The sequence below is a fragment of the Trachurus trachurus genome (genome assembly GCF_905171665.1).
Source record: "Trachurus trachurus genome assembly, chromosome: 21".
Lineage (NCBI taxonomy): Eukaryota > Metazoa > Chordata > Actinopteri > Carangiformes > Carangidae > Trachurus > Trachurus trachurus.
Window position 1 is genome coordinate 8,988,051 of NC_139899.1, and position 22,142 is coordinate 9,010,192.

At 43.1% G+C, this 22,142-nt stretch overlaps 1 protein-coding gene across 1 annotated transcript in view; it reads right to left on the reverse strand.

Moving 5' to 3' along the window:
• The window catches only part of lrp1bb (low density lipoprotein receptor-related protein 1Bb), a gene marked incomplete at both ends in the record, with an annotated part of 274,243 nt that overhangs the window by 122,123 nt on the left and 129,978 nt on the right, over positions 1–22,142 (reverse strand). Inside the window, 8 exons of the mRNA XM_083996665.1 lie at positions 208–378; positions 497–577; positions 4,234–4,347; positions 13,677–13,802; positions 15,154–15,297; positions 15,638–15,760; positions 17,640–17,829; positions 20,790–21,009. Coding sequence (XP_083852791.1) covers positions 208–378; positions 497–577; positions 4,234–4,347; positions 13,677–13,802; positions 15,154–15,297; positions 15,638–15,760; positions 17,640–17,829; positions 20,790–21,009 — 1,169 coding nt within the window. The remainder of the gene's footprint in view (positions 1–207; positions 379–496; positions 578–4,233; positions 4,348–13,676; positions 13,803–15,153; positions 15,298–15,637; positions 15,761–17,639; positions 17,830–20,789; positions 21,010–22,142) is intronic.

Here is a 22,142-nt window from a genome sequence, read left to right on the forward strand (position 1 = left end):
TCATGAAATTCAAAAGAAGCATATCCTTGCGATGACTTAATATATATAATGGGATCATTATAAATATGCTGGCTTCATACCACTAATATCTTGATGTAAAACATGAATAATAACAAGACTCATCTTATGCTGGAGGGGATACATTAGTCTACCTTCTTTTTATCAGGCTCAATACTTCACAGTACGTTACAAATGATGACTGCTTACATGCCGATCCACCTCTGCAGGTCGTGTTCTCGTCGCTGAAGTCGCCACAGTCGTTGTCGCCATCACAAGCCCAGTGGTCTGGGATGCAACGGCCGCTGGTGCACTGGAACTGGCTGTTGGAGCAGGACTGGATGCAGCCCACCTCATCACTACCATCTCCACAGTCATCATCTGCACAAATGCAAAAAACACACATTAACGGTATACGACATGTAAAAACACTCCGAAATAACACGGTTTGATAAACATAAATGTTCGAGAACCAACAGGTCCCGGTTTGTGAACGTACCTGAATCGCAATGCCACTTGACACTGATACACCTTCCATTGGAACAGCTGAACTGGGTCAGGGGTTCACAGGTGGGGAAAGCTGTAAAGGTTTGTAAACAGATACACATCAGCCACAATGTCAAATCCAAGTCCCTCCATCAATATTTACACCACCGTTCTGTAAATGACATTAAATGACATGTAATAGAAATAATGACATTATGGTCAGTCTGAATGGTGATGATATAAAATGGGAGGCTGGGTATATATTCTCTGAAAGAGAAATGCACCTGTAGATTGTTTTGTAGGTGATGTAAATACTGACAAAATGTATTATTTTATTTATTTTTTTAGTTTTAGTAGCTGATTTAGGTTGGTCAATTGAGACCACATGCATGTGCTACTGAGTTACACACTGTTTCCAAACTTAACTTGACAATGCAAGCTGGAGAAAGCAAATTACTACCTCTGTAGTCAGTCAATATCTGATGCAACATCCATCACTGCAGTCAAGGAGACTCCATGAACTGAATTTGGTGAACGCTATAGCATCAATATTCTCCAACAGTGCTGCAGGAGGTATAGGAATACAGATTCTACTACGATTCTGTGGTCAAATGACACTGTCGGGATCTTGCTTCCGATTTAAAGATACTGTACATGCAGAACTTTTCAAATATCCTTACTGGATGCCTGAAGCTTTATTGGCTTCAGTATGAAATGCAAGTCTTTATTTGAATTGATTTGTTGGCATCTGCTGCTGCTGCCTGGGATACCTTAGGCGCTGTCACAGAGATATACTGTATCTTTATCAGACGAGTGTCTTCTGCATTTCCATCAAATGTGTTAGGTCTCACTGACAGCGCATGACTGGTTGGAATTTAACATTCATTAAAAATTAAGCATGAACATCCATAAATAATGAAGGTTTCAAGTAAACAGTAAGCTTGGCTAAAAATGAAACACCGGCATCCATAAATAATGACTGCTTCAAGTGAACAGAGAGCCCAATATGAGACACAGTGTGACAACTACTAAACTACTGACAAACAAAATCCAAATTAGCATCAATCTCTAAGGCGGCCACCACTGAGCTTCAGGTGTTGCAAAACCCACAGTAGCGCTAGCGCCACTGAAGTGAGCTGCCAAAGCTGCACAGTAGAGTGCCTATAGAGAAGTAATGCCTGAGGAAGCTAAGACAACAATATGGGAGAGAATATGTTTTGCTGCGCAGCTTGATTTTGACTGAATGAAGCCGAGCATGAGCAACTTTAATTACTGCTTACACCCTGGCTGTTTGTGACTGTGTATTGAAGCAGCTTAGGACACACAAAGAGAGGCTGGGGCGATAGAGCACAGTGCAGCAGCATTTGGCAAACATCAATCACTGTAAAAGGCTGATTTAGTACAAATAGTGATTAAAGAGGGATCTTTAAACCTTTACCCCATCTTTTAAATGTATGCCGGCAATTCATCCAGTTCAACTTCCCCTGTTGAAAACACATTTTTCAGCCTGAAACCCTATTTTCCCTTCCATAAAGAAAAGGTTAAATTCAACTTCAAAGAACTTTGCAAAGCTCGGGCCATCATGCTGTGTTATATATTTTACTCCTTTATGTTTACCGAGATTAATCCAAAACACAGCCTGCAACTTTGACTAAGTGAAGCTTTCAGATTTTAATACCACAGAGAGAAAACTACAGAACAGTGAAGTCCTGTGCAAAACGATGCAGTTTTCTCAGCACCAGCCCTCTAAGCTAATGCCATCAGTGAGCACATGTCTAGTTCTTGGTCCAGAGAACGCGGCATCAATAATTCAACTCCTAAAACTCCCTTGCTTACAAAGTCATGCATGTGAAAGAGACTAATTCATTAAGTACAAAAGTGATAAGCAGTAGCGAGTGGCATTATTTTGTGTTTGGCAAGTGGTGCACCAATCAATATGGATGTTTGCAATTTTTTAAAAGTAGTTTAGTTCAAAAATACGGATTCAAGTTTTCTCTGTCTGATTTTCCTTTCTCAATACACTGATTTATCACAACACAAAAATAGATGTGCACAGCAGCACAATGCACCACTATACTTGGACAGCACTGTTTTAACATCAGCACCATCCATCAATCCATTCATCCATCCATCCATTAGGTAAACTGCTAATCCTTACAGATGGGCAGGGGGAGATACAATCAGTCAACCAGCCACTCTCACAGAACTTGAGAATCACCACTTAGCCTAACACGCACATCTTTGGACAGTGGGAGGCATTTTACCAGTGATACCCAAACACAGATGTGTACCACATATGTTTAAAATGGGTTCACCATGTTAGTTTACAGCAAAATGTGAACTTCACAAAAGATTCTGAGGCTGTCATGTTAAATACGATATATGACTTTTATATATCACCAACAGCAGTAAACCCAATTATTTTATATTCGCCCTTAAAACCTTTACATCAAAAAAAGAGCAAACTTATCAAATTACATCAAATCATATCCATACTCCTTCTCTATCCATTAGAGATGAAACCCCATTTTTTTCTATAAGAGGAAAAAGATTGACAAGGATGCAGCACAGCCGACCACATGAATTGTAAAGTTTATTTATTTAGAGTCTTCTCTAAATGTGAAAAATGTTTATTCTGCACATGGAAAATTTTGAATTTACCCGTACAAGAGAGAAACGGACAGAAACCACAACTTGAATGAAAATGCTCCAGCCACAGCTGTCCCCAGCACGGGGCATACATACATATTATTCATTATAGCTTTAAATCTCCTCCCATTAGATGTAACATTAACAACAATATTGAATAAACAATTAGTAATTGCTCCAGATAACTTCATTAGTGTTTGATTAATTCACTGGCCTGACCATTTTGCACCTTAACCTCAAAGCACAACAAACACACCTAATGACACGATCATTGAGTTAGCAGTTCAAATCAACAACCCTATCAGCCCCCCATAGATCTTCTATGAGACAGTAAAACAAGAATTACAACCTCATGGTTGGGTGCGTTCACAAAACCAATCACGAAAGAGGAAACATCATTGCAATAACCTCTTTCTGAGTTATAGCTCTGAATAATGGGCAGAAGTATTTTAGCAGAACATTATGATGTCACAGGGGAGTTCACCTTTGACCAGTTGAGATATAAAATGACATCACTTCATCATTTTTTATCCTATTTATGTTGAATCACTTCATTCTTAGTAAATACATTCTTGTAGAAACAGCTAAAAACTGGTTTTGAAAGGTCACAGTAACCTTTGGCCTATTAACCTTTGAATCGGTTAATTCTTCAGTCAGGAAGTAAATATTTATGCCACAATTCCCTCGGAGCACTCCTGAAATACTGCCTTTACAGGTACATGAGGTCACAGTGACATTTGACCACCAAAACCTAATAAATTCATCTCAGTGTCCAAGTGTTTGTTTGTGCCAAATTTGAAAGGTTTCCCTTCCATGCGTGACTGGAACATCACATTTAAAAGAATGGGATGGACACACAATCCAAAATCATATCGCCTCCCCACACTGCTGTCACCAGCGCTGACGCATAAAAAAACATCTTACTCACAGCTTCAGAACTCTGAGGATTAGCTTTAACATTATCAAATGTGATGAGTAAGAAGTTGTTGCCCTAAATGCCCTTATTAGTTTTTGCTCCATTCACCACACGGGCCTATTTTACATCTTGACCAAACAGAGCCAACAGAAATAGCGTGTGTTAAATAGCCATGTGTGACTCACCGCATGATACTTCATCAGACATGTCCCCGCAGTCATCCTCCTGGTCGCATCTCCAGGCTTGAGGTATGCATCGTCTGTTCCGGCACGAGAACTGGTCGGCCTGACACGGCTGGGCTGAGAAATACGAAAGAAGCCGCTTAATTCTTTCACATGTGCATAAGTCGATGCAGGATGCGCACAACAACGCTAATAATCATTATTACACCGGGATGTCGGTGCGTTCCCCTCATCACTCAATCACACAGAGCATGGATGGTCTAAAGGCCATTGGAAAAGTGCTGTTGCTTGACGCGCTGTCAGTTACATGCTGCTTGGCCACAGAGAGCACACAGGCGATGTCTTGCTGATGTGGGATATACATGTCAATCTGCCGATGAGGGAGCATTCATCATCCTCTGGCTAATGCAGGCTGATTGATCCTCTAAGGGTAAAAAAAGCTCCTAAGAGACACCAATGAGGACATGGGGAAGCAATGTGATATAATGTAAGTGTTTCTGACATACTGTTACTCCGTGTAGGTGCTGCAGCTCTTTGATACTGCAGAGTGCTCTCACACAATGAGATTGATTGCACTGTAATAAAGCTTCTCTGGAGTCAAAAGTTACAGCAGGAATCGCGGTTGTGACAACATGGCACACCAAGACTTTGAGACTTTGATGTATAAAGTACATCTGACATGAGAGGATCTCATCAAAAAAAGACACAGAAAAGTATATTTTATGCCATTTCCTTTTCTTGTTTTAATGCTTTTGATGCATTATGTAAGACACTTTGAATTGCCTTACTGTAAAGATGAGAGAGAGACCTGTTTTAATCTTTGATTCTTACTGTCTGTATGAGTTTCATGATAATCGAATCATATATTGGTGAACTGAATAATAGGTTGAATAGACCATCAGTGTGCAAGGAAAATACCTGCAGGTGTAAAAGAAAAAAAGGATTCAACTAAAATTAAAATACTGAAGGCAGTGGAAATATTTAGAGACCATTAACTGCTTATGAACAAAAAGCTTGGGACAGAATCATCTTCATACAAATGCTTTTTTAATAATATAATAATCCTTCACTGCTATATTCTTTTTTTTTTTTTAATATTTAAATTTCATTAGGGGTTATACAATATACGAACAGACGAAGGACAGTAGAGTACATTACACATGACATTACTGCTATATTCATTTTCAGTCTTTTCAACAAGATATAGAAAGATGTGTGACAGTTTCAGCCTACTACTACAATACTGTAACATGCTGAGGCTCTCTTTTAACTCATCTATACGAGGTTTATGGACTGTCACAGTAATGGTCTGTAATGACAGTCCCTGCTTCCACTGTGTGTGTGTGTGTCTGTGTGTGTTACGTGTGTGTTCTTGCTGTGTGCCCTCGCTGCCATGGTTCAATGATTTTTTTTCTCTCTCCCGTTCCTGCTCTGCTGCTGTTTTGGGACTTTTACAGTGCGTAATTATCCTCCCCACTCTCACAGCAGCAGATGTGGTACATGAGTAGAGTGTTATGTCTTCACCCTGACCATTCAGGCCTGGATCAGGATATGACCCCAGAGCAGTTTATGTTGTTTCATTTTTAAATCAGAGATACAAACAAACACACAAAACTAGATTATATTAGAATATATATTGTTTTATAATCTGCATATGAAATAAGAAACAAAAAACAAAACAAGCATCCATATAGTGAACAATTTCACCTGCATGGATTTAATCACAATACAGAGTTTTCACTTTTCCAATGTGTATTATAATGAAAACAATAATAACAATAATAAAAAAAATTAAAGCCGCAAGCGGCGATGGCGGCCCTCGCTGCCCATGCCACCGCGGGGCCTGAGGCACGCTGTGGCGCGGAGCAGAAACGGAGAAAAAACCTGGAAGGAGGCCAAAAATGCAATGTTTCGTTCATCCACCAGGGGGCAGTCACCGCATGTGGTCTGGTGCGTTCAGGGGCCGCCCCTCATCACTCGTGTGAAGTTTGGAGTGAATCGGACAAAGCATGAGGGAGTTATGAGCAGTTAAAGGTTCGTCCACTAGGGGCAGTAATGAGATGCGTGCAGGTGTGTTCAGGGTCAGCCCCTGATCACACATGTGAAGTTTCGTGGAAATCGGACAAAGCATGAGGGAGTTATGAGCAGTTAAAGGTTCGTCCACTAGGGGCAGTAATGAGATGCGTGCAGGTGTGTTCAGGGGCTGACCCTGAACACACATGTGAAGTTTCGTGGAAATCGGACAAAGCATGAGGGAGTTATGAGCAGTTAAAGGTTCGTCCACTAGGGGCAGTAATGAGATGCGTGCAGGTGTGTTCAGGGTCAGCCCCTGATCACACATGTGAAGTTTCGTGGAAATCGGACAAAGCATGAGGGAGTTATGAGCAGTTAAAGGTTCGTCCACTAGGGGCAGTAATGAGATGCGTGCAGGTGTGTTCAGGGTCAGCCCCTCATCACACATGTGAAGTTTCGTGGAAATCGGACAATGTTGATGCAAAAAATGGCACTTCCTGCTACCACCGGGGGGCGCTATGAGTTACGTGGGAAGTTAATATATCGGGACGTTCAGGGCGGAGCCATCATCATGTCCAGCAAGTTTGAAGTTGATTGGATGAAGTATGTGGGCGTGAGAGCCAATCGTATGTACATGGCGAGCACGCCATAGTGTATTGAGCGCTGGCAGCCACGCCCTTTGACCTACGGACTCACGGAGCAGAAGATAAGCTCAGCTAGGTCTGACGATGTGGTGTACCTAATTTCAACTTGATCGGGCGAACGCTGTGGGAGGAGTTAAGTTTAGGCGGGAAAAACCAAAACCAAAATGGCCGACTTCCTGTTGGGTTGAGGTCATGAGGTCAAGAGGATTTTTTGTATATCTGGGTATAATACATATGTGTACCGAATTTTGTGTGTGTACGACAAAGTAAGACGAATGGCGATGCCATTGACACGGGTTTGTAGGGGGCGCTATTCGGTAATTTAGCGGCGCCCATGTGCGACCACCCAAAAATGTCGAATTTCGGATCAGGCCGGACGTCCGGGCAAAAGTTGGCGCATTTTCGAAGTCGGGAAAGGGGCCAAATTGGGGCATGAAGGCGACGGAATAATAATAATAATAAGAATTAAAGCCGCAAGCGGCGATGGCGGCCCTCGCTGCCTATGCCACCGCGGGGCCTGAGGCACGCTGTGGCGCGGAGCAGAAATGGAGAAAAAACCTGGAAGGAGGCCAAAAACGCAATGTTTCGTTCGTCCACCAGGGGGCAGTCACCGCACGTGGTCTGGTGCGTTCAGGGGCCGCCCCTCATCACTCGTGTGAAGTTTGGAGTGAATCGGACAAAGCATGAGGGAGTTATGAGCAGTTAAAGGTTTGTCCACTAGGGGGCAGTAATGGGATGCGTGCAGGTGCGTTCAGGGTCAGTCCCTCATCACACGTGTGAAGTTTCTTGGAAATCGGACATAGCATGAGGGAGTTATGAGCAGTTAAAGGTTCGTCCACTAGGGGGCAGTAATGGGATGCGTGCAGGTGTGTTCAGGGTCAGCCCCTCATCACACATGTGAAGTTTCGTGGAAATCGGACATAGCATGAGGGAGTTATGATCAGTTAAAGGTTCGTCCACTAGGGGGCAGTAATGAGATGCGTGCAGGTGTGTTCAGGGTCAGCCCCTGATCACACATGTGAATTTTCGTGGAAATCGGACAAAGCATGAGGGAGTTATGAGCAGTTAAAGGTTCGTCCACTAGGGGCAGTAATGAGATGCGTGCAGGTGTGTTCAGGGTCAGCCCCTGATCACACATGTGAAGTTTGGTGGAAATCGGACAAAGCATGAGGGAGTTATGAGCAGTTAAAGGTTCGTCCACTAGGGGCAGTAATGAGATGCGTGCAGGTGTGTTCAGGGTCAGCCCCTCATCACACATGTGAAGTTTCGTGGAAATCGGACAATGTTGATGCAAAAAATGGCACTTCCTGCTACCACCGGGGGGCGCTATGAGTTACGTGGGAAGTTAATATATCGGGACGTTCAGGGCGGAGCCATCATCATGTCCAGCAAGTTTGAAGTTGATTGGATGAAGTATGTGGGCGTGAGAGCCACTCGTATGTACATGGCGAGCACGCCATAGTGTATTGAGCGCTGGCAGCCACGCCCTTTGACCTACGGACTCACGGAGCACAAGATAAGCTCAGCTAGGTCTGACGATGTTGTGTACCTAATTTCAACTTGATCGGGCGAACGCTGTGGGAGGGGTTAATTTTAGGCGGGAAAAATCAAAACCAAAATGGCCGACTTCCTGTTGGGTTGAGGTCATGAGGTCAAGAGGATTTTTTGTATATCTGGGTATAATACATATGTGTACCGAATTTTGTGTGTGTACGACAAAGTAAGACGAATGGCGATGCCATTGACACGGGTTTGTAGGGGGCGCTATTCGGTAATTTAGCGCCGCCCATGTGCGACCACCCAAAAATGTCGAATTTCGGATCAGGCCGGACGTCCGGGCAAAAGTTGGCGCATTTTCGAAGTCGGGAAAGGGGCCAAATTGGGGCATGAAGGCGACGGAATAATAATAATAAGAATAATAAACAGTACGATTTCAATAGTCCCTCCGGCGAGTGCTACTCGCCGCTCGGGCCTAATTAAAGCCGCAAGCGGCGATGGCGGGCCCTCGCTCGCCCATGCCGCCGCGGGGCCTGAGGCACGCCGGGGCCGTGGCGCGGAGCAGAAATGGAGAAAAAACCCGGAAGGAGGCCAAAAATGCAATGTTTCGTTCATCCACCAGGGGGCAGTCACCGCATGTGGTCTGGTGCGTTCAGGGGCCGCCCCTCATCACTCGCGTGAAGTTTGGAGTGAATCGGACAAAGCATGAGGGAGTTATGAGCAGTTAAAGGTTCGTCCACCAGGGGGCAGTAATGGGATGCGTGCAGGTGCGTTCAGGGTCAGTCCCTCATCACACATGTGAAGTTTCTTGGAAATCGGACAAAGCATGAGGGAGTTATGAGCTGTTAAAGGTTCGTCCACTAGGGGCAGTAATGGGATGCGTGCAGGTGTGTTCAGGGTCAGCCCCTCATCACACATGTGAAGTTTCGTGGAAATCGGACAAAGCATGAGGGAGTTATGAGCAGTTAAAGGTTCGTCCACTAGGGGGCAGTAATGAGATGCGTGCAGGTGTGTTCAGGGTCAGCCCCTCATCACACATGTGAAGTTTCGTGGGAATCGGACAAAGCATGAGGGAGTTATGAGCTGTTAAAGGTTCGTCCACTAGGGGCAGTAATGGGATGCGTGCAGGTGTGTTCAGGGTCAGCCCCTCATCACACATGTGAAGTTTCGTGGAAATCGGACAAAGCATGAGGGAGTTATGAGCAGTTAAAGGTTCATCCACTAGGGGGCAGTAATGAGATGCGTGCAGGTGTGTTCAGGGTCAGCCCCTCATCACACATGTGAAGTTTCGTGGAAATCGGACAATGTTGATGCAAAAAATGGCACTTCCGGTTTCCACTAGGGGGCGAATGAGTGAGATCGTCTATGAGCACATAGAAACGTTGAGGTCGTGACCCTGGACCTGTGTACCAATTTTCATGTTGATACGAGTTCAATAAAGCCATCCAAAGGGCAAACGTATTGTCATGGCGAGGAATGATAGCCACGCCCCCACAGGGACGCCATTACACGTAGCTTCACAGCGTTCATGATGTAGCTTCACCACCTTAGTCTGCATGTTTTAGAAGTGGAATGAAGTTGATGGGGTGAACTATGTGCCATCTGTACACGTTAAGGTAAAACCTGGCCACTTCCTGTTACCACCGGGGGGCGCTATGAGTGACGTAGGAAATTAATATATCGGGGCGTTCAGGGCGGAGCCAACATCATGTCTAGCAAGTTTGAAGCTGATTGGATAAAGTATGTGGGCGTTAGAGCTGTTCGAAGGTGAAATGGCGAGCAAACGAAAAGTCGCCAAAATCCTCAAGGCCCCAGAAGCCACGCCCTTTGACCTAGAGACCTGCGGAGCACAACTTTTGATCAGAGTGGCATCTCGGTGGTCTCCAGCCAATTTGAAGTCAATCGGACAAAATCCCTAGGAGAAGATAGATCAAACAGGTCAAAAATTCAAATCAAAATGGCCGACTTCCGGTTGTGATTTCACCATGACATAAGAGGCTTTTTTGTGTGTCTTGCCATGTTCTATAAGCCCACCAAATTTCATGCGTCTAGGTGACACACAAAGGCGGGGCTGATGTTTTGAAATTTTCTAGGGGGCGCTATTTAGCCATTTGGCCACGCCCATTTCCAACGACTTTAAAATATCAAATTTTTCGCCAGTCCGGATGTGCATGCCAAAATTTACGCGTTTTGGGGCATGTTGAAGCCCCCAAAAATGCGATTTTAGGGAGAATATAATAATAATAATAATAATTAAAGCCGCAAGCGGCGATGGCGGGCCCTCGCTCGCCCATGCCACCGCGGGGCCTGAGGCACGCCGGGGCCGTGGTGCGGAGCGGAAATGGAGAAAAAACCCTGAAGGAGGCCAAAAATGCAATTTTTCGTTCATCCACCAGGGGGCAGTCACCGCATGTGGTCTGGTGCGTTCAGGGGCCGCCCCTCATCACTCGTGTGAAGTTTGGAGTGAATCGGACAAAGCACGAGGGAGTTATGAGCAGTTAAAGGTTCGTCCACCAGGGGGCAGTAATGGGATGCGTGCAGGTGTGTTCAGGGTCAGTCCCTCATCACACATGTGAAGTTTGGAGTGAATCGGACAAAGCATGAGGGAGTTATGAGCAGTTAATGGTTCGTCCACTAGGGGGCAGTAATGGGATGCGTGCAGGTGTGTTCAGGGTCAGTCCCTCATCACACATGTGAAGTTTCGTGGAAATCGGACAAAGCACGAGGGAGTTATGAGCAGTTAAAGGTTCGTCCACCAGGGGGCAGTAATGGGATGCGTGCAGGTGTGTTCAGGGTCAGCCCCTCATCACACATGTGAAGTTTCGTGGAAATCGGACAATGTTGATGCAAAAAATGGCACTTCCGGTTTCCACTAGGGGGCCACATGAGCGACACCCCTATCAGATGGAAGAGGTCTCCACCCTGGACCTGTATTTCAATTTTCATGATGATACGAGTTCATTAAAGCCATCAAAAAGCCAAACGTATTTTCATGGCGAGGAATTGATGGTAGCCACGCCCCCACAGGGACGCCATTACTCGTAGCTTCACAGTCTTCATAATGTAGCTTCACCAACTGGTTCTGCATGTTTTAGAAGTGGAATGAAGTTGATGGGGTCAACTATGTATTTTTAATGAATTTTAGTTCACTTCCTGTTACCACCGGGGGGCGCTATGAGTTACGTGGGAAGTTAATATATCGGGACGTTCAGGGCGAAACCATCATCATGTCCAGCAAGTTTGAAGTTGATTGGATGAAGTATGTGGGCGTGAGAGCCAATCGTATTACATGGCGAGCACGCCAAAGTTAATTGAGCGCTGGAAGCCACGCCCTTTGACCTACGGACTCACGGAGCACAAGATAAGCTCAGCTAGGTCTGGAGATGTGGTGTACCTAATTTCAACTTGATCGGGCGAACGCTGTGGGAGGAGTTAAGTTTAGGCGGGAAAAATCAAAACCAAAATGGCCGACTTCCTGTTGGGTTGAGGTCATGAGGTCAAGAGGCTTTTTTGCATATCTGGGTATAATACATATGTGTACCAAATTTTGTGAGCATAGGACAAAGTTAGCAAAATTCCCTATGGGCATTTTGAAAATTTGTAGGGGGCGCTATTTCGCCATTTGGCCCCGCCCATGTGCGACAACCCTATCAGATGTCAATTTTGGGCCGTCTGCACATGCATGCAAATTTATATAACTTTCTGAGCATGGGAAAGTCCCCAAAAATGCGATTAAACCCGCGTAAGAATAATAAAAATAATAATAATAAACAGCGCGATTTCAATAGGGCTTTCGCTGTGCGACTTGCAGTCGCCGCTCGGGCCCTAATTAAAGCCGCAAGCGGCGATGACGGGCCCTCGCTCTCCCATGCCACCGCGGGGCCTGAGGCATGTCGGGGCTGCAATGCTTCGTTCATCCACCAGGTGGCGCTAAGCAGTTGTGGGTGGGTGCGTTCAGGGGCGGCCCCTCATCACTCATGTGAAGTTTGGAGTGAATCGGACAAAGCATGAAGGAGTTATGAGCAGTTAAAGGTTCGTCCACCAGGGGGCAGTAATGGGATGCGTGCAGGTGTGTTCAGGGTCAGTCCCTCATCACACATGTGAAGTTTCGTGGAAATCGGACAATGTTGATGTAAAATATGCCACTTCCTGTTTCCACTAGGGGGCGAATGAGTGAGATTGTCTACGAGCATATGGAAACGTTGAGGTCGTGACCCTGGACCTGTGTACCAATTTTCATGTTGATACGAGTTGAATAAAGCCATCCAAAGGGCAAACGTATTGTCATGGCGAGGAATGGTCGCCGCGTCGCCACACGGACGCCATTACTTGTAGCTTCACAGCGTTCATAATGTAGCTTCACCAACTGGTTCTGCATGTTTTAGAAGTGGAATGAAGTTGATGGGGCAAAGTATGTACATTTTCCAAATTTTAGTACACTTCCTGTTACCACCGGGGGGCGCTATGAGTTACGTGGGAAGTTATTATATCGGGACGTTCAGGGCGGAGCCATCATCATGTCCAGCAAGTTTGAAGTTGATTGGATGAAGTATGTGGGCGTGAGAGCCACTCGTATGGACATGGCGAGAACGCCAAAGTCTGTTGAGCGCAGGCAGCCACGCCCTTTGACCTACGGACTCACGGAGCACAAGTTAAGCTCAGCTAGGTCTGGAGATGTGGTGTACCTAATTTGAACTTGATCGGGCAAATTCTGTGGGAGGAGTTAAGTTTAGGCGGGAAAAATCCAAACCAAAATGGCCGACTTCCTGTTGGGTTGAGGTCATGAGGTCAAGAGGATTATTTGTATATCTGGGTATAATACATATGTGTACCGAATTTTGTGTGTGTACGACAAAGTAAGACGAATGGCGATGCCATTGACACGTGTTTGTAGGGGGCGCTATTCGGTCATTTTGCGCCGCCCATGTGCGGCACCACCAAAATATCGAATTTCGGAGAAGGCCGGACGTCCGGGCAAAAGTAGACGCATTTTCGCATTTGGGAAAGGGGCGAAATTGGGGCCAGAAGTTGCGTAAGAATAATAATAATAATAATAAACAGCGCGATTTCAATAGGGCTTTCGCTGGGCGACTTGCAGTCGCCGCTCGGGCCCTAATAAACATAGCAGAAACAATAGGGCCTTCGCCGACATCGTCGCTCGGGCCCTAATAATAAACAGTACGATTTCAATAGTCCCTCCGGCGAGTACTCGCCGCTCGGGCCTAATTATGCAAATACAGCCATGGCAAAAAAAAACTGTAACTATAAATACAAAAGTAGGACAGTACATACCTGTGCAGGTAGTGTTGGCCTCATCCTCGTTGTTTCCACAGTCATTTGTTCCATCACAAAGCCATTTTTTGGGAATGCAGCGATTGTTGCTGCATTTGAACTGATCAATGGGACAGCTGTGATTATCTGTCAAGAGTTCAAACATCATAAGTCATTCTGTGATCTTGACAAATAAGAACAAATCTAAATCAAAAAGTTAATTAACAAATTAAAATTAAAAGACAAAGAAAAAATACCCTTAATATTAAGGTTAAATGAGCATCACATTCTCAGTTAGTGTGTGGAAAAAAAACAAAATAAGGCAGACAGTCTGGTTTTCTTATAAAGCCTCACAACTCCAATTAATTTCATCATCATTTTTCATAGTCCTATGAAAAAAATAAATATAAATATTCTTTATTCACATCTTCTTAGTTAAACTAATTGTGCACTGATACACCAGTGACATACATCAGAAAACATAAAAGGAAATATTTCAGATGAGATTCTCACCATGTTTCCTCCTTGGTTTGTCCTGTAACTGACAGTGAGCCTCCATAACACTTCAAAAGAGGGCTTAACTATATTTGTGACCTGTTTTCAGTTGCTTGATTATTGTTTGACATAAAGCCACTTTCACAAAATATCCATCACTGGAAGCTGCAGCCCAGCTCCTTATTTTCTCTTCAGTCATGTCATTTAACTTTAATTACACATTGACCATTCAGATTCATTAGGGCTCACCAGCCATAAATCATACTAAATTAATGTGAGCAAATTCCTGTGTAGTTCTGGGATACTGTGACACAGCTCGGTGTAACATGATAAATTACCTTTGATTTTGTGGCGACATTATTCCTAATACCTAAGATAGTGGAGGTAGTGCTCAGATATTGCTAGATGCTGCAAGACCGCCGCACCGAGACCAGTGCTTTGGTCAGCCAGATTTATTAGTAATTATCGTGTCTCTTATCACAAAAGCATTGTTTCAATCAGCCAGACTTAATTTTAATGCAGTGACAGATTGTGAGAAAGAAAATTACACTCATGGCAACAGACTGACAAAATTGCCAGAGGGCATTTGCAATTAAAAACATCATACCCACTAAAATAAGCCACCGCAAACTATTGATGTATATGATATCCAGGTAGACCAGATATTTCATTTTTTAAAATTTTGAGAATATGTGCTTTGCTTTCTGGAAATAACAGGAACCAAAAATGTAATGTTGAGTTTACATGTCTGGTTTGTTAACAAGCAAAACTACTTTAGGAGGTGGAAACAGGGAGACAGCAGCACAGAGGAGGAACACTATTCACCCCTACCTCAGTGACATTCAGTAACCGTTGACAGATAGAACAAAATAAGCAATAAAAAGCTTGGGCTTTCCCATGTCTGGTAAATGGTTCTGCATGTGATGAAGTTATCTGTCAACACAGTGTATTTGCGTGTTTGCGCGCTGCGTGGTGCCTTGTAGACTAATTTTAAGATCCTCACAGCAGATGTGACTCTCCTCGTCGCTTCCATCCAGACAGTCATCATCTCCGTCACATTTCCACAAGGTCCGTATGCAGCGATGATTATGGCACTGGAACTCATCGCTTTTGCATCGCTGTGGCTCTAAACCGCTGCTGGAGGCGTCTGTGAGAAACGATGGGGGAACAAAATCAACACAAGGAGCCCTATGAATTATGTGTTTAGGGGAAATTATTGGCATAGCTATAATAGCACATAAAACATGTTAATAATGTCTCATGACCTTATGTGTAACAGGTGTAACAACTGGGATTTGCCTTGTATTTCTGGAAAGCCGCCGGGAAATTTTTCTCACCTCTATTTATTTGTTTATTTTCAGATTGGCGTGTGAATAGATAAGATTCTTATTTGGTCTTCGTCCCATAGGATGAAGCCAGTATTATGGTATACTGGGACGAGATGAGCTTAGGCCTCTTGCTCTGTCTGATTCATTATGTCCTCCTACCTGTGCAGGTGACATTGTTCTTCTCCAGGACCTGGTTGTCAGCACAGGCACACACTCTGCCTCCTGGGATGGCAAGGCAGAGGGTATCGCAGCCCCCATAATTCACACTGCATGCGTTGTCACCTGGAAGAATAGATCCCAAATAAGGTGTCTTACACACTCAAAGCTACATTTTCTCAAGCCCACCTGTAGTGACGCGTGATGTTGCTGTTGTTTTGTCTATTCTCTATTCTGTACTGTGAACAGCAGAGGTTCAGGGGTCACTTGAAATCCTGCAAAAATAAATCACCTTATTAATACAGAACTTCTGTCTTGGAGAGACAGGTGATCTATAACTATATGTCAAGTGAATTACTGTGAACACTGTGGGAGAAAGACATTTGACGTTTTTATTCGTTTTGGGGGAACAATTTGTCTTTCTGGACAAAACTGACAATCTCCAAATGAAAAACAGAAAAGTGTGGCACATATAAAGTTAAGGCATAAGACACCTTTGTCACTTTCATTTAACACACAGCCCAAAGGCAGCGCCTGGGCCAATGAGATAAAGCTTTTGGTTTTGTAACAGCCAATCAGTAATGCTCAAGAAGACGGGACAGACAATTAATCTATTCAGTGACATGAACAATGGAGAAATGTCCAATAAAAACTCTCTTCTCTCGTGGTGTGAACTACACTGTGCATACAGTGGCCAACCATTCATCAGCATCATATACTTGGTATGGCACATCCCTCATAATCCTCAGCTTTAAAGCTGTGGTGTGAAAATTATTGTCACAAGAATGAAACAAACTCACATCACTGTACTGGGAACAATTACATTTCTCTGTATTTTGCAAGGTAGTGTCAATCTACCCTGATTGTGGAACTTCTCTCTGAGCACTGGTTTTTTTGTGTATTGTGCAATAACAAAAGACATGTCTGCTAGAGAGGCCTGTGCTGTTCTCCGCTGTCAGCCATATCCACTTCCTCTCCTATCAATTCTTTTCAGCTTTCTAACAGCACGAATCCATCATCATTTGTTACAGAAGTGAGCAATCCACTCCAAACCTTGGTCACCTTATTTAACATCATAGAGTGGAGCCTCAAGTGTTTTCAAAGTCACTGTCTGTGCTGATCAAAGTACCGGGTTTCACTGTGAAATTGACACCAATTGGCACATATGTATATGACCGGCATACGACCAGAACACCCAGAGTTTTCTGATTGAAATTTACACAGTTAAAGTCTGGTGAATAATATTAAATGGTACAATGGTACAATGATAACACTTCTCTTCACTTCAAGATATCCCAGCTTTTGTTGATGACTTACAAAGCATCTGTCCGTACTAAAGAAGCATTGGGTAAAAACTTCTGATGCATTATTAAGACAATATTGCAGTGCAGGAAACCATATTGTATTTTGCTCCTAGAATGCTGGGAGACAAGTAACAAAGGAAGACGGACTGGTTGGTCAGGGGTTCATCCCACGGCAAAATAATGAGCCAAAACATTAAAAGTTAAGAACCAGACGGTGGCTTCACATGATGGAGCAGCACAAACACAAAATCCAAGCCCCATGGAGCTGGTTTGGAATGAACTAAACAGAAGGTGAAAGAAGAGTAAAATACAAGACTTGTGGGAACTTCTGCAACAGTATTTGGACAAATTTTCAATACAATATTTGATTTCTATAGTACAGAGCATGTCTCGAGCGTTTTCAACCGCTTTTTCAGTGTTTCTTTGCAGAAAACCTGAGATAATAAATGATTTAAATTAAACTATCAGCCGGAGAAATTGAGGTGTTGCCAAACTTTTGGCCTGCACTGTAAATCTCTGGTGTATATATATCATATGAAGTGCTCCCCATTAAAGGAAGCAGTATAGGAGATACACATGTCTGCACATCAGGAGCAGAGTGGTTCTATTTTCAGTGCTACAGTAGACAGCTACTTTCTCTGTTCGGGAAGCCACGGTTCACGGGCGCTGGATGAGGAGTAAATGAAGAGAAACCAGCCAACCTTGCTGACTCTGTGCATCGTAGACTCGCAGGCCAAAGAGCGGTGGTCTCTCACTCCGCAGCAGAGTGACATCGCCAGTGGACAGATCCAGCTGGAAGACCGAGGCATTCATGTACTCCGTCCAAAAGATGAAATTATGATAATGGGAGATTCCAAATGGATGGTTTAGCTCTTTTCCATTGTACACCACCTGCAACATGAAGCAAACATGCTGTGTAACGCTACAAAGGGACACCAGCAGCAACAGCAACATATCACAAACAAGATCCTACTTGCTGTTTGGATACCATCATAGAAATGATATGATCACAGTGTATGATGAATGTGATTCAATTTCTTTGCACAAATTTATTCACGCGGTGCTGTCTGCTTATAATAATGTTTTCTAGAATCTTGGCATTGATTAAATGGCATTTGCAAATAATTCATTAGCTTAATACGTCAGTACAGCTACAGTCGACAGGAGCAGTTGAGGGTGCAGGGATGTTTTGTTGGTAGTTAATGTGGGACGAGGGAGAGTTTTCAATCATGTCACTGCTTTGCAGATTGACATTTATCATTGTTAAAATATAAAACCCACACTGTGTCCAAAGTAGACCTTGATATGCAGACGGACAAAACAGGTGAAAGAAATATTTTGATTTGAATCCCCCGAATAATCCTTTTAGTTAAAGATCTCTGGTTCCAATATATTAAACACCTAGAGATGGATTGTAAACGACACTGATTCCCTCTTTCTTTCCTAAGTATGAAGAAATCACATACGGACAGGTTTCTTGTCTTCTATACAGAGATTAGAATTTAATCCACTCAAGATAAATCATAATAATGGTACACTATGTACTTTATACAGTATGTACAGGTGTGACTTCAACTCCACTCAGTGAGTTGGTTTAAACAATACACAGTTCTGTTATCCTGAATTTATCTTAATGCCTTTGAAGTCATCATGAGGCATGTAGATAGATAAAGAGTCAGGCAGAAATCCAGCTGTTTGACAGCTGTCAAAATTACCCACTGTGCTCCATTAAAATACTGAAGAGATGGCTTTGAGACCAAGTTACTCCCCGAACCACACAATTTGTAAAAATAGCAGTTAGCTTTAGTTTCAGTTATATAACAGCGGCAGTGAATGAAGCGAGAGAGCAGCTGTTTTGCATCTGTCTCAGTGATATTTAGCAGGTAAACACACACCTCTGCAGTGCTGCTTTTAGTCTGCCGTTTTGTTTCTGCTGCTGCTGCTGTCAAACGCAAGTTATATAAAATATATCTGAAATTATAAATTATTGTAAAATTATTATAATATGTAATAAGATATTTTAATGAATAAATCAGAGCCCTCAGGAGACAAAATGTCAATAGAAAGCCCTGCAGAAATGATATTTTGACAGTGATCAAACATTCAAAGATGGATATAATTTCAATTTATAGTAAATTTACTCAGATGGTTTTAAATCTAGATGACAAAACTACATTCTTCTTTTAAAACAAAAAAACTTTAAGTCCAGCAGACTTGAATGCTGCCGTTTCAAGAGCTTAGTTTTTAGCACATGTAAGATGGATCACATCAGTAAGTTTGAGTATGATGGCTCTCACATTAAAGTACTGTAGTTACTTTTTAGTTATTTTTTAGCCTTCTACCATATTTATAACAACACAATTATGTATCGTTATGAATGATTCAATATAAAACCATGAGACCATGTAGAAATTGTGTTAAATTAGTGTTCTATGTTGTGAGTAACGACTAGGCCTAATGAATACTGAATATTCAAGGCTTAGAATAATTCAAATGTAAATTACATGCTTAATATCTGTTTTCTCCCACTCTCTCTGGAGTCATTGAGGTGATGTGTGTCTACCACCTCTGCTTGTTGCTGCTGCAGGCATCGGTCACTTCCTTTTTATTGTTTTCGTTTATTACTGTATAAAATATACAGTGTAATGTGTCCCCAGAGTTGTCCTCGAGTCTTTCCTCTGTCCATCCTTTCAAATATCTGGTGGCTATCTAGTGACTGCAAAGGCCCATGGTGTATGATTTATTTTATCATGCTTTATCAGCTTCAGGTACTCCTATTAGCTACAGTAATAGGGCGGGTGTACAAAACAAAAGAATATAGTGCTGAAATTGGGGTCCTGACACCTGCAGCCTCTAGGTCTGACTTCAGGAAACGTCAGATTCTTTGAATGCAAAAAGTCGTACAAATTCTTATTAAACAAAAAAAAATCTAATTTTGTAACTCGGCAAGAGAAATACAATGAATAAGAAAACCTACAGAGAAAATTCTTAAAGTGATATGCCAACATTTTTTTTTGTGTCTTGCCTCACTCCCTATATGACAAGCAGATAGACACCATCCTTTCGACTGTGCGTGCAGTAAGAAGGGAGATAGAGCCGTTATCGCCCGTGTGTATCGGTAGTGTTAGCCTGCCTCCTACCCCAGCCGAAATCAGCAGTCAGAAGCTTATTTCATTTTAGCTCTAAACTCTGTAAATATATCACTTTATCAACATTTCAAACATTTTCAGGTGAGAAAGTAGCCGTTTAGATCAGCAGTGTGTCGTTAATTTGTCTAAATACCAGCTGTTGCCCTTTGCCCTTTACATACAGAAAACCATGACGATAGAAATTGTGCTTTTACTTTGAAATAGGAAGTTAACCTACCCTCGATGTAGTTAGCTTGAACCAAAATAAACCGTCTTTACTTGAACCCTCTGTTTTGACAGATCTCGTCCCGTTACCGGCATTTGACCGCTCAAGATGCCTTACCGGAGAGTTTTGTCAGCTCTGAGACGAAGATTGGCCCTCCGGTTTCCGTTTAGAGCTGCTGAAGAGTTTCTCTGATGACTTTAGGTGGAGGCAGGCTAACACTACCTATACACTTCCAGTGTTTGAGCTAAGCTAATTACGGGCGATACGGGCTCTATCTCCCTCGTTACTGCACGCACAGTCGAAAGGATGGTGTCTATCTGCTTGTCATGGACTCGGGAGTGAGGCAAGACACGAAAAAAAAAAGTTGGCGTATCCCTTTAAGTTAATTCTCACAAACTGCACAACTCTCAATTCAGCAAGAATAACAGTCAACACATCCCGTTAAGTCAGTTTCTTTCAAACATTTGTGTACACAACTGCAACATATTGAAACTTACCATCCTCCCGGTCCCATTGAGGTGAATCTTCTCGATGTGATCGTAGTAGGCATCACACCAGTACATGGTGCTGGTGCTGTGATCCAGGGTCAGACCATTGGGCCACAGCATGTTGGAGGTGACGAAAATGCGGCGGTTGGATCCATCCATCCAGGACTTCTCTATCCGGCCAATGCTGTCATTGACTTCATCCTCTTCCCAATCTGTCCAGTACATCCAGCTGTCAAACAGATAGAGCACATATCTCAGGCAGAGCAGACAAAATACATCAAATAAAATACAGCAATCATTGCAGCAATAAACCAGCATAATGAGGCATCACTTTAGTTCAGAGGGGAGTCATGCAGCACAATCATTAGCTCATGAGATCTGAACTACAGTAATACTCATTACATCACACATTCAAACTAAGTAATTTCACTGTAGCTGTCCCCTCCTCCTGGTTGTGTGAGTTGCTCCATTCACCAGCCTCCTCCTGCTTTGATTTCTGATTAGTCAATACACATGTGACAGCACATTTCTGCAGGCCTCTCTCAAAATGAGCAATTCCATATTATAGTGAAATGGATCTTGTGTGTTCAGCTCTGCGCACCCACGGGAAGACATCAGTGTGGTGGTCGCATACTAAATTTTTCACATGCTGCTTTGATTAATGTAGAAACATTATAGAGAACCCAACCTGTTCTGCCAAATACATAATATATAAACATTGGTTCCAAAAACAAGTTTTATCGTCACGAAAGGAAAGTTCTCTGGAGAAATTCAAATAAACTGGGGTACAGATTTCCCTGATGTAAAACAAAATAATCAAACATCTTTGGTAGTCAAAAAAGGGTGCATCATAACCTGAGAAATTATTCAGGCTTATTAAGTTAAAGTGCAGCATGACTGCACATCAATGCAAAGTAGGAGGACTTATTCCCCAAGAAAAAAAAAAAAAAACAGAGAAAGTTTTCAGCTTATCTTGTGTGTGTGATGAGTTACTTTGTAACTCCCCAGTGGGCCATTGGAATTTGAAACATGATTGGGTCAACGATTTGATGTGATCTGTTCTCTAGTAACCATGCCCAGAGGATCTGCTCTGTTTGAGGGTTGCTGACTGAGCCATGTGGCCCCCTGTTTCTCATCAATGATAGAGGGCTGGCTAAGAGAAGATGAAACAGAATGGGATATGGAGGTGAATGAAGACTCCCTCTGTCTCGAAGTCATCTTTACAACCTCATGAATTATTGAGTGGTGCGCCACACTCGCATGCACACAGACACAGACACCATGAGATGTCCTGATGGACACCATGCAGCAGCACTGTTGGAGGAAGAAAACTAAAGAGTTTACATTATACTACCTCTGCTC